Genomic DNA, 12,605 nt, shown 5'->3' with positions numbered 1-12,605 from the left:
GAATCTAGTGCCTTAAAAAAACCCCTCTGATTGCATTTTAGATGAGTATAAGACACGTAGATACAAAGGGATCAGCTTTATAGATAACACCACCATGTTTCTTTACTAGGGAAAACTCATAAAACAAGGACACCCCAGGAGAACTAAGTGCAACCTTCTGAAGAGCAGGACCTGCAAAGGAAAAGACAGCTCCTAAAGCGGGATCCAGGGGATAATCATTTACAATATATATTATCCTCAAGGGCTTGTGTAAACAAGCAGGGCCAGAGCTCAAGTCTATTGACTTAAATGTTTTTAATAAAGACATACGTGTTCATAAAAGTCTTGAATTTTTGTTAGCATTGCGTGAGCCGAAATTCGTAAATCAAAAGCCTTTTGGGGAATGTCATCTTCTACTTAGACAGCCCAAGGATAAATGATGGGGGAAAACCTTTTGCCTCGTCACCTTTCCAGTTTCCTTATCTTAACGTATTGTTCTTATCTCAGTACCTGCCTTTGCTACTGACAATAGATTAGTGTTGTTTAGCGAGGCTAATTGCTTTCTAAATCTTTTTTTTTTTTAATGCGTGTAATTGCTTTCAAATAAGGTGCGTAAATGAGCATTTAGATAATTAGATCGTGGCTTGAGTGCACTCCGCCGTCCACACACATACACACAATAAATAATGTGACTGGAAGTGTTGCATATGATCACAGAATCGAAGAAAGTGTATTAAAAAAAGTAACAGTGGAAAAAAATGGCAGAATCCGTTCGAACGCTGTAGGCATCATTTCCAATCCTGTCCCAGATCCAAGGTCTGTTTTACAGAAGCAGGCAGATAGGGCCCTTGAAGTGCATAAACTGTGAAACCCCCTCCCCCCTTTTTTATTATCGCTAACCAAGTATTTATCTATTTATTCTCGGGTCCAAAGGAACCCATTTTTCTAGTTTTATTATCAAGGTTTTTCTACCGGCCCCCAAGGTTTGTGAACTTGCAATACCAGGAAAGTAACATATCAGTTATAAGAAAGTTTCTGCATTCCATTAACTTATTTTGCCATTTTCTAATAATTTTTGCAAAATCAGTTTAAAATACATATATTTTTTGGGGGTAGGGCACTTCACTGTCCGACACATAAAGTCCCATCCGGTTTCTTTATGCAAAGACCTAGCTCTCTTTAATTATTTATCTTACTCGAGAGGCTATTCATCAAGCTATTATTTATTCATTCTCAACATTAAGGTAATTAAATATGAGCTCACCGGGCATGAACAGGTCTGAAAAGAACAATGGGAAAGGATTTTTTTTTCTCTACGTCTGCAATAATTGATTTGTGCAGAGCTGAATGTGGCTCTCTTTAGATGATACTCGAGAAGGGGCTCATGTTGCAAAGCCCTGACGTGTTCCCCCCCCCCCCCCCCCCCCCCGGGGCAGCTCTCTCACTCATCAGACCCTTGCACCCCTCACCTCCTAGCTGCCTACGCTCCCCGCGCAGCTCTGCGCCCCTCTCTCAGGCCGGGCTGCGCTCTGCTGCCGTCCCATAGGCGCCCCGGCCAGCCAATCAGAGCGCGCCGCCGCTCGGAGCCTTAAGGCTGCCTGCAGAAGAGCAGAAGGAAAGTTCTCCTGGCCGCAACCAGCATCCACCGAAACTTCGCAAACTGGAACAGCTTTCCTTTTTGCTTTTTATGGTCCAGCCCCCTTGGATTCTTGGTGTTTGCATGTCGATCTGCGTGGGAGCCTTCCACGATTTGCTTTTCTCCTTGCAGCGGGTCGGGTGGCTTCTGGTATTTGTGCTTTTGGTTCCACTTTCCTTCCTCCCTCCCGGCGGCTAAGTTTGGCGAGGTGAGCCATGTCTATGCTGCCTTCCTTCGGCTTCACCCAAGAGCAAGTGGCCTGCGTGTGCGAAGTGCTGCAGCAAGGGGGGAACCTGGAGCGCCTGGGCAGGTTCCTCTGGTCTTTGCCAGCCTGCGATCACCTCCACAAGAACGAGAGCGTGCTGAAAGCCAAGGCGGTGGTCGCTTTCCACCGGGGCAACTTCCGAGAGCTCTACAAGATCCTGGAGAGCCATCAGTTTTCGGCTCACAACCACCCCAAGCTCCAACAGCTGTGGCTCAAGGCGCATTACGTGGAAGCGGAGAAACTGCGGGGCAGACCCCTGGGGGCGGTAGGGAAATACAGGGTCCGTCGAAAATTCCCTCTGCCCAGGACCATCTGGGACGGAGAAGAGACAAGTTATTGCTTTAAAGAGAAATCTCGGGGAGTGCTTAGGGAATGGTACGCGCACAACCCTTACCCATCTCCAAGGGAGAAAAGGGAACTGGCAGAGGCCACTGGGCTCACTACCACCCAGGTCAGCAACTGGTTTAAAAACAGGAGACAGCGAGACCGAGCAGCAGAAGCCAAAGAAAGGTAAACTAGACCCTTTTCTGTCCTCCTCCACACACAGCTTTTGTCTATACGCTAAGGCGCACTATAAAGTATTCCGGGTTACTCTAGATTTGAAGGAAGTGGCAAGGCTCGGTTCTGAAGCAAGGGTTTCTTTTACCTCTAGCACGGGAAATCGACGGTGTTAGGTACAGCCTGTTCTGCTTTCGGTGACAAAAAGTTCATAAAGTATCTTAGGGCCCAAGAGTTTTCTTTAATTTTGTATTTATGGGGAGAAATATTTAGTGCCGACTGCCCTAAAACTGGCGAGGGGGATCCTGGTGTGATCGGAATCTAACCCTGGAAGAAGAAAGGCCGTGGGACTCCTTCCTCGCCCGGGGGCTCTACTTCATATTTCTGGATTTTCTTTCAAGAAATCTGGTCTGAGACAGGGGGACCCACAAAGGGGGAAGGGGGCAAGTATGGCTCTGACATATCATCCCGCTTTGAAAAATTGGAAGTTTCCCCCTGTTATGGAAACAGCAGACTGAGCTGTCGAGGCAGTAAGGAAAGGAAAGCAAACTTTATTTTGAATACTATGGGAATAAATTGGTTTCTTTACTATTCGACTCTCTTGAAATCGATTTTAATCGACTGGTTTTCCTTGGTTGCATTTTGTCTGTATCCCTAGTTAAATGTATTCATCTGGGAAACCATTTTCGCAACTGCAATTTTTCTTCTACTTAGCTTTTTGAATTTCACAGGCTCTTTGGCTTGTGGCAGGAAAAATAAACACAGGGAAGAGGCAGTGAATGCGCGGGTATTTTGTTTTGATACTTTACCGCATTTTATTGGACTTGGCTGTCAGTGTTAGAGGTCATAAGACAAAGCCAAATGTTTTGGTTGATCTGGACAATAGAGTACTGTGTTAGCCAGGACCTTCATAATTAGGTCCAGAGTTTAAAAAAGGAAAGAGAGAAAAAAAAGCCCAGCACATCCGACCTCCAAATAGTTCCATGTGGGCCCCCAAGTTTTAGGCTCTGGGGAGTCCATTTATTATCAGGGTGCTTCAAATTTGAGCTTGGGGCTCTACATATTCACTAAAGTGGCTTTAGCCTTCCCCCCCTCCCCCCCCCAGTCCATAATGAAGGAGGGTGTACTAAGAGGAACTAAGGGTAGTTCTAAGAAAGGCTTTCCTAAACATGGAGAATTGTTTAGAATGAGAATTGAATCGTGTTCCATGTTCATTTGGATATTCGGTTACATGGATATAGAAAAAAAAAATATGCAAGGCCTGTGCCACATATTATATCCTAGAATGAATTCATCTGTTATGACATCCCATATATAATATGTTCCACAGTTAATCTAATAATTCAATTGCCTAGTATAATTTAGCAATATTTGTTTTAAAAATATAAATATATTTACTTTTTGCCAGGTATTTCTCCTGGGCTACAGGGAAGCTACTAAACACTCTGTTTTCTTGAATTGAGTTAGATTTGGCAGCTGCACTGAATTGTTCATTTCATAAATACTCTAGCCTTCTGGGTTTCTGTACTATATTTAAAGCTTGTTTATCTGTGTTTCTCCCCCTCCCCCCATAGAATGTGCAGCATTTGAGGTCTAGTCTGGCAGAAACAAATTTTGACACAGTGGGGTGCCAGTGCATTGAACTGTAGTGAAGTTCGCTGTTTATTTTCTAACTAAAATATTCTGTAATTCTGTTTTTTGTTTTTTTTTAGGGAGAATACTGAAAACAATAACACCTCCACCAACAAACAAAATCAACTTTCCCCACTGGATGGGGGCAAATCGCTTATGTCCAGCTCTGAAGAAGAATTTTCACCCCCACAAAGCCCAGATCAGAACTCGGTTCTCCTCTTACCGGGAAATCTCAGCCATCCCGGGAGCGCCAGTTATTCCCTGAGTGCATTAAGTGACACCCAAGGAAGTCACGGCCTTCAGGGGCATCAGCACCAGCTTCAGGACTCCCTGCTGGGACCCCTCACCTCCAGCCTGGTGGATTTGGGCTCCTAAAACACCAGAGCTACAGGCCCTGTACCCTGAACTGTACCCAGCAGTCACTAGACACTTAATTGTAAATAGTAGTAGGACAATTAACAGACCTAACTCATCTTGTGCTACTTTAGTCTATAAGGAAACCTGTGACTTTTAAATGATCAAAATCCCCGCCTCTGGTCCTGATGGCTGTCACACAGTTTTGGCATATTTCACCTTCAAGTAGCCAAACCTTGAGAGCTGCTAATCCTGTATTCCATCAAGTCCAATGGAGCTTTTCAAATAGGAATTACAAAAACGACCGGATTCGATTGTGCTTTTATTTATGAAGATGAATTATATCCTTTATAGTGGAAAAGAACAACAACAAAAAAAAGGCAACTGATGTAAACATAAGAACATAAGCTTTGCCATACTGGGGACAGACCGATGGTCCATCAAGCGCAGTATCCTGTTTCCAACGGTGGCCAATCCAGGTCACAAGTACCACCGCCTAAAGTTTTGGAAAATGTGCTTTATCTCAATTTAATTTCCTGAAAAAATAAAATATCTCTAGGATAATGTACAAATTGTCTTGAAGGGAAACTAAGTTTACCTTTTAGTTCTCATTTTTAGTGTTAAAACAAAACTGCAAAGTAGTTTATAATAAAAACCCTATATTAGAAAACTAGTGACAGCTTGTCTTTATGTAGCTAAGAGACCATTACCAGAGAAATATTTATATTTTTCGGCTGCAGGTTGAAAACCCCATAAGATAAGGTGTTTTCTCATAAACTAAACTGAATGGAAAAAGGACTCATCTCCTCTACTTAATTCAGTCAAATCTGAATCGGGAACCAGGATAAGCAAAGAAAAACAGTAAATTGGCCTTCTTTTCAATAGCTTACATACTTGCACATTCAAACTGAAAACAAATAAACTATTTTGATGTTTACTGTTATGATTAACTTGTTCTCTTTTTACCTGGTTTGCTTGCTTTTGGCTGATAAATATTGAATAACTTTCAAATGAGCAAATGACAATAAATAAGTTAATTTTATTAATAGAAAATATAAATGATTTTTGGCACTCACTCAATGGAGGTTAATTTGACTTTTGACATTAATTTCACAGTAGGCAACCTGCTGGTGGAATGGTTTTGATTTGTCTCTGTAAAACAGAGCAATCAAGCTATAATTTAGAGGAGACAAAACAAAATAGATCGTTAAAATAATATCTTCATAATTTTGAAGGTGCTGAAAGTGGAGAAGCATTTTCCCTTGTGATTGATAGTGTAACTTATTTTATTTTCTTAACTTTAGCTCAAAGCAATACATTTCCTGTACTAAATTTGCCAATATTAATTATTTGAAAAGGGTACAAAAATTATCTCCACTGGCCACAGGGTCTTATGTTCCTCTTTTATTGGGATAATGCGGGAAAGTGTTTTATTACATAAAGGGGCCTTGGTATAGAACGTAGTTCTTTGATTTTTTAATTCATATTTTTCTTGTTAATTAATTTTTATTTTACTTACGCGATTTACACCATATGAAGCACAAACGACTCTGTCCAGTAAAAACTGAATTAATGTCTGGGACGAAAAACCTTCGGCATTGAAACAACAGCACAGCTCACCGGCACTTCTCTCTCCTTTTGAAGTAAAAATAATTTTCTCTAAATACAAAGTATTCGTATATTCGCTTGGGTTTACAGCTAACGATCCCAATCTCCTTTGTTAGTGTTTTGGATCATTAGGTGTGTGTTGATTTAAGACACAGAGGTGTTTATACTCGGGGTTTTGGGGCCATGGAGAAATGCCACCCTCTGCAGGAGGGACCCTCACAGGGGACTTCCATACATTCCTCACATTCACTGCAGAAACCTAACACACTACACAAAAAAAATAGCTCTAAATGACCCAAAGCGGACTGCTTAAACCTTCAGTGTAAAAGAAAGAATGAAGGCTTGCTTTGATTTCTAGTATTTGTTTTGTCTACTGGTACGTTTAGTAGAGGAGACCTTGCCAGTCCTTTCCCGTATAGTTCTCTGAACCACAGCTGCACCATTGAAGTCGTCATTGATTGCAGCGGTCTCTTTATTTTAGGAAAGGGAAACCTCAGTGAAGAAGTACAGAAGTCAAAAGCCACTGAAACGCAGAAATACCTTGTAATCACATCGCCCCCAAAAGTTAAGAAAATTCACAGAAATATGCGCAGCAGAACGGCTACTACTGTACACTGCAAACAGAAATGCGTAGCAAGCTTTATCCGTGTCCGGGCTACGTCTGCCGAATTGCTCGTGTAACATTTGTGTAGTAAATAAAGGCAGATAAAGTCAGAAATGTCCCACCTAGTCTGTCCAGTAAGATGGTTAAGGTTGAAACTGCAGCCTCTCTCTCTGCAAATTACTGGCTACTAGGATATTTTAAAATTTTTCTTTAGGGTTATCTGATCTATTTATGCTTATTGTAGTTTGCAAAACGGTATTTTCACACCAAGAAATATAAACCCATAGATTGCTATCATTTTCTTTATGTGCACCTGCTGGAATCGGTCTTCTCTTACCTGACACATGTATACCTGCCGAAATGGGGTTTAAGGATATTCCTTGGTCTGTGCCGGGCTTTACTCAACTGAAAAAAAAAATGCTTCTGTTCCGTTCACTTTTCTGTTTTCATGTTCAGAAGGAATTGGGTTTTAAGTTATGTTGCATCTCGAAATAGTCTATCAAAAATTCCGGTATCTCTCTTCAGTGATTCAATTTTTTATTGCGACTTAATTATGTAACAGGTACGGTTCTTGTCACTTTACGAATCTGAGTTTGGTTAGAAACTATGGGACACTGGTGAAAAGTGCTTATTCTATAATTTCAGAATTCTCCCTGCACAAGATAAAAATGCAAAAGAAATAAATCTTATTTCCCACAGAATCCTACAATAGGGCCCAAAGAACAGCCATAGTTCTCAATGATAGCTGTCTGACTTAGCTTTAGTTTTATTCGGGTCTAATTACCCTTACAATTAATTAGCACCAAGTAGATTTCAAAGACAGTCGAAAAGGGATGAAAATAGAAAAGTCAAATATTTGCTTTCTACAAAATTATGGGACATTTTTTTAAATAATATGTTTCTCACTTAGCTCTTCACCTATGTGGAATTACCAGGACGACGATAAATAAATGACACTCAAAATAAATAAAGATATGTACCCTAAATTGTATCTATGTGCAATATGAATCCAGCATGTAATGTTAATGAGAAAAAAATTCGTAGCGGATGCTTGAAACAAATAATGAAAGTTATGATAAGCCGAGGTGTAGGACACGTTACCTCTTCCGACAAATGTTCTTTTCTTGTTTTGACATTATTTATTGGATTTTGCTCACATCTGTAGGGCTCACAATCTTAAATGTTTTTTGTACCCGAGGCAATTGAGGGTTAAGGGACTTACCCAAGATCACAAGGAACAGCAGTGGGATTTGAACCGGGCATTAGTATATCATAGTGTTTGCCCTCATTTCGCTTAATTTTTATCCAAACAGAGCGTGCCAGGGCGTTTGGTGCGGTTTTTTAAAGATGGTATTTATCTCCGAGCATGCGTGTCTTTCTGCCTTCACTATGTGATTTAAACTACACTCTGGTGTACATTGTTGATCACATTTGTTAAATCTGCATTTTGCTTAAAATGTTGGCGTTAAGATAAGATTTTATATTCGGGTGGCTGCTATGGATTTGCCCTGACTATATTCTGTTGGTATGTGTTTCAGGCAAAGAGTAATGCAAATTTTTTTTACCTGGTATGTACCAATAAAATCAGTTTCCAGTACTTACTAGGGAATAAAAATAAATAAATATTTTTAAAATTTTGTCCTTTTGAAAAAGAAGACCAGGACCTTTAAACCAGGAGAGAGAAAAAATAATCATAAGTGAAGACAGAGCGGCCCCTAGAATCCACTTTCAAACTTTTGCAATTAATAACACTACCTGGAACTTCACCTTTCTTCACAAATAAAACAACCTAGACACTGGAAACGGATTAAGTTCCCAGAAAAAGCAGAGCGTGACATCTCTGAACAGAGAGCTGTATCCCGAGAGCAAATAAAGCAGTTGAATGCTCCCCCCCTCCCTGTTCTTTTGATGCTCTTGTGTTTATTTTTGTATTTTACAAAATTGAGTTAGAAATGTGACACGCTTGTGCCCAACCGCTTTTCTCCTTTGGCTCCTTTCAACAACCGGTCACTGACTACCGATCACTTTGTCGTTAAGCAAAAAAAAAAAAAATGTTCGATTTTATGTTCACAGACTGTGTTTTGGTCTTTTGTGGACAGGCACCGTTTTTATGCAGTTCATCAAAGTATTAAAACAGCCACAACCTGGGCATGACGTTGCTGGAGATTCTTAACTCGCCTGACCATTCAGTACACATTTATTGCAAATTTAAAAAAAAATCCGCTTTCCTTAACGAAAGCTTTTGTTTTTCTTTAGATCACGAAAACCGTTTTGATCAAGGGACACAAGGATTTTCTGCCGGTAAACTGAACGCTCTGAGTTCAGGATTGGAAACATTAACAGCAGAGTCAGATTTTCAGACAAAACAATACCCTCCCCCCCTACACACACACACATGCCTTTTCTTTTTCTTATACCTCCCCCCCCCCCCCCCGTAGAAGCAGAATGGGGAGAAAGATTTAAGAAAACGAAAATCATAAAGTCAGAGAAAAAAAATCCCTTATAGAAGATTACAAGTAAGTCAATTAACTAATTGATTGAACACACAGCCATGCTCTAAAATTAAAATACAGCATGGTCTCAAACACTGGCATCACTATTTATCTCTAACAACCGGTCATCAGGGGGGCTAAGAGGTCCTTTTACTAAGCTGCAGTAAAAGGGGGCCTGTGCTTGAGTCAGCGTGTGTTTTTGATGCGCACTGAGGTCCCCTTATACTACAGCCGGTAAAAGGCTGTCCATTTTGGGGGGAAAAAGAAATGGCTGGGCAGTAAATGTGGCAAAGGGGGTCTGCATTGGCATCAGCGTGTGTGTTTGATGTGCGCCAAGGCCCCTTTTTACTGCAGTAGGTAAAAGGCAGGTTTTTTTTTTCAAGAAATAGCCATGTGGCAAGTGAAGCACTTGCCACGCGGCCAGTTTGGGGTGGGAGCACTTACCACCACCCATTGAGGTGGCAGTAAGGGCTCCCGTGCTAACCCAGCGGTAACCGAGCAGCTCGCGGCACTGCCCGATTACCGCCAGGTATACACCAGCGCTACAAAAATTGAAATATTCTTGCAGTGTTGGAAATGTCGCACGCTGTGGGAGAGAACTGCCGCCGGGCTGCTGTGGTAGTCCGGCGGTACTTCCCTTTTACCGAGCGGTAGGCCTGCGTTGGGCTTACCGCTGCTTTGTAAAAGGTCCCCAAAGTGAATCACTTACCACATGGCAACTTCGGTGGGGAGCCATTAAGTTCAGGCACTACATAAGTACATAAGTATTGCCATACTGGGACAGACCAAAGGTCCATCAAGCCCAGCATCCTGTTTCCAACAGTGGCCAATCCAGGTCACAAATACCTGGCAAGATCCCAAAAAAAGTACAAAACATTTTATACTGCTTATCCCAGAAATAGTGGATTTTCCCCAAATCCATTTAATAATGGTCTATGAACTTTTCCTTTAGGAAGCCTTCCAAACCTTTTTTAAACTCCGCTAAGCTAATCGCCCCTACCACATTCTCTGACAACGAATTCCAGAGTTTAATTACACGTTGAGTGAAGAAAAATAGGACATATTTTTCTAGCACTGGAAATGGCATATGCTAGGGGTGGGGACTACCGCTGGGCTGCTGTGGTAGTTTCCTGATTGCCACATGGTAAGCCCGCAGTGGGCTTACTACTGCTTACTAAGAGGGTCCCTAAAAGAGGACTAAGATAGTGTTTCACCCAGAACTAAAAGAACCTCCTTAATGATTGGTGAGGGCAGGTGTTTGCAGGTGGCACCTGTGGGTGGATTCACAAAATCTTCTACCCCTTTCAGCATCCTCATATTCTCTCTCTCCCTCCCTCCCCCTCCCCACCCCCATGTCCTAGGATACTAAACACAAACGCTTTAGTAACATCCCCATTTCATAAATCTTTTTTTTCCCTTCTCAAAGTAGGCTTAACGTATATGAGCAGGGCACTGTTCTGAAAGAAGTTATGTGCCAATGGCGAAAACCAAGCTTTCTAATCAATCAGTCTTATGTTTTCTTTGTTAATTGGGTGCAGAACAGGCCAAGCGTTCATAAAAGGGGACATTTGAGTTGCAGCAGCACCGAGTCTCTCTCTCGGTGGCTGCTTCCTCCGTAAACAAATGAAAAGGATAAGCTGTCCATCTCGCTTTGATGCTGCTGCCAGAGTTTAACATTTACTCAACACTTAAGAGGTTTTTGATTAATGCTTATAATTTGTTAAGGTATAAAAGCCTTGAATAGGGCAACCTGACTATATTCTAAATAGGGAACTGAAATGATTTGCAAAACCTCTGTATTTCTGTAGATTTTGCCCGTTGTTTTTTCAGTTTCCTACCTTCTTTATTGTAAATATATCTCTTAAGCTTGTACTGTACTTCTAATAGGTCATGGATAAAACCGAAGTCTCGGCTTTTGGTACCTTTCAAAGGAGCATCATAAAGAAAAAAAAGTTCTAATGCAGGAGCTGCGGGGACTGCTATGGCTTTGAAAGTTCAAGTCCTATAACTTTTTTTTTTGGGGGGGGGGGGTTGTTTTTTTTTTGTGAAAAATTTCACAACCTCATACAGGCAGCGGAATGGGCTGGGCCACAGGGGCCACGGCCCCCACCAATATTTTTCCCAACATAGCATCAAGAGCTAGAGAGCTTTGGGGCAAGGCTGGAGATTGTTTTTTGGCCCCTCCAACCATAAAGGTATTTCCCTGCTCCTCAAAGCACAGGTTACCTTGTAACATAGTAACATAGTAGATGACAGCAGAAAAAGACTTGCACGGTCCATCTAGTCTGCCCAACAAGATAAACTCATATGTGCTACTTCTTGTGTATACCTTACCTTGATTTGTATCTGCCATTTTCAGGACACAGACCGTAGAAGTCTTGCCCAGAACTAGCCCCACCACCCAAACACCAGCCCCGCCTCCACAGAAAAGCTCTGATCAGCATCAGGGTATCAAGTGGGGTTTTTTTTTTAAAGTTTGGGGCTGACGCTGGTCTACTACTACTACTACTACTTATCATTTCTACAGCACTACCGCACGGACGCAGTGCTTTGCACTTGAACATGGAGAGACAGTCCCTGCTCAATAGAGCTTACAATCTAATTACGACAGACAGACAGGACAAGTGAGGGTTAAGGGTTAGGACAGACAGGACATATCAGGGATAGGTCTCTGCGCTGCTTGTTACTGAGGGGAGGGGAAACGACTTTCACACCCAATCTCTAAGCAGGCTGGAAGCCTACCGCCATTAGCTTTTGCAAAAAAAAAAAAAAAAACCTCTCTCTTTTTATTTTCAAACATGAGATTTTAAAATGCAACATCACTATAGTTGCCTCTGCTTTTCAGCTGCAGTAAAATTGAAGATTAAGCCAGCCAGGGGTGGGACTGTTCTTCCCTTACAATTCATTTTCATATCAGATGAATTTTATGTGTCTTCATTTTCCTATGGAAATTAAGGTACCTAGGATTTAAGGGATACATCAGCACTGTTAGCCTTGACTTGAAACATACAGAGCTCTTTTCAGTTGTAAAGGCTATGATTGCTTTGTAAATTTGATCTCAGGGTTAAAAGCCAGCGCAAAGCCTTCCACACCTGTGCTCCTGCTTTCAACTCTCACTTTAAAAACTGCACGCTTAGATTTCTTACCTCTTAGAACTATGGAAAAGAAGTAAAACATATGAAATACCACTAGATTAATTTTAAAAAGAGAGACTAAAAATGAAAGCTATATAAAAATAAGTCACAATAAAATCTTGCAGTGCGTAATCGCAGGAGAACCCAGCATAGATATTTCTGTGCATCTTCCCAATGATTTTTGAAAAGAATAGATAAGTGTGAGGTTGGGGGGTTGGGTGAAAGCATATATATTTTTTTTGCTATAATATCTTAATGGGAGATGTGAGACCAATAAACCTCCTCTGGACACTTACCACATTAAGGGACCCTTTTACTAAGCCATGTAGGTGCCCACATGTGCCCAACATGTGCCAAAATGGAGTTACCACCCGGTTACCGCATGGCCCTCGCGGTAATTTCA

At 41.5% G+C, this 12,605-nt stretch overlaps 1 protein-coding gene across 1 annotated transcript; it reads left to right on the top strand.

Moving 5' to 3' along the window:
* The first annotated feature begins 1,473 nt into the window (after positions 1-1,473).
* On the top strand, positions 1,474-5,034 carry SIX1 (SIX homeobox 1). Its single transcript, XM_030214287.1, has 2 exons — positions 1,474-2,390; positions 4,091-5,034. Exons 1-2 carry the CDS (start codon positions 1,831-1,833, stop codon positions 4,383-4,385), a joined length of 855 nt encoding a protein of 284 aa, XP_030070147.1. The 5' UTR covers positions 1,474-1,830; the 3' UTR covers positions 4,386-5,034.
* Positions 5,035-12,605: the final 7,571 nt, after the last annotated feature.

Source organism: Microcaecilia unicolor, chromosome 9 (assembly GCF_901765095.1).
Source record: "Microcaecilia unicolor chromosome 9, aMicUni1.1, whole genome shotgun sequence".
Classification (NCBI taxonomy): domain Eukaryota; kingdom Metazoa; phylum Chordata; class Amphibia; order Gymnophiona; family Siphonopidae; genus Microcaecilia; species Microcaecilia unicolor.
The sequence above is the reverse complement of the archived record's forward strand: the minus strand, read 5'-3'. Positions and strand labels throughout refer to the sequence as shown.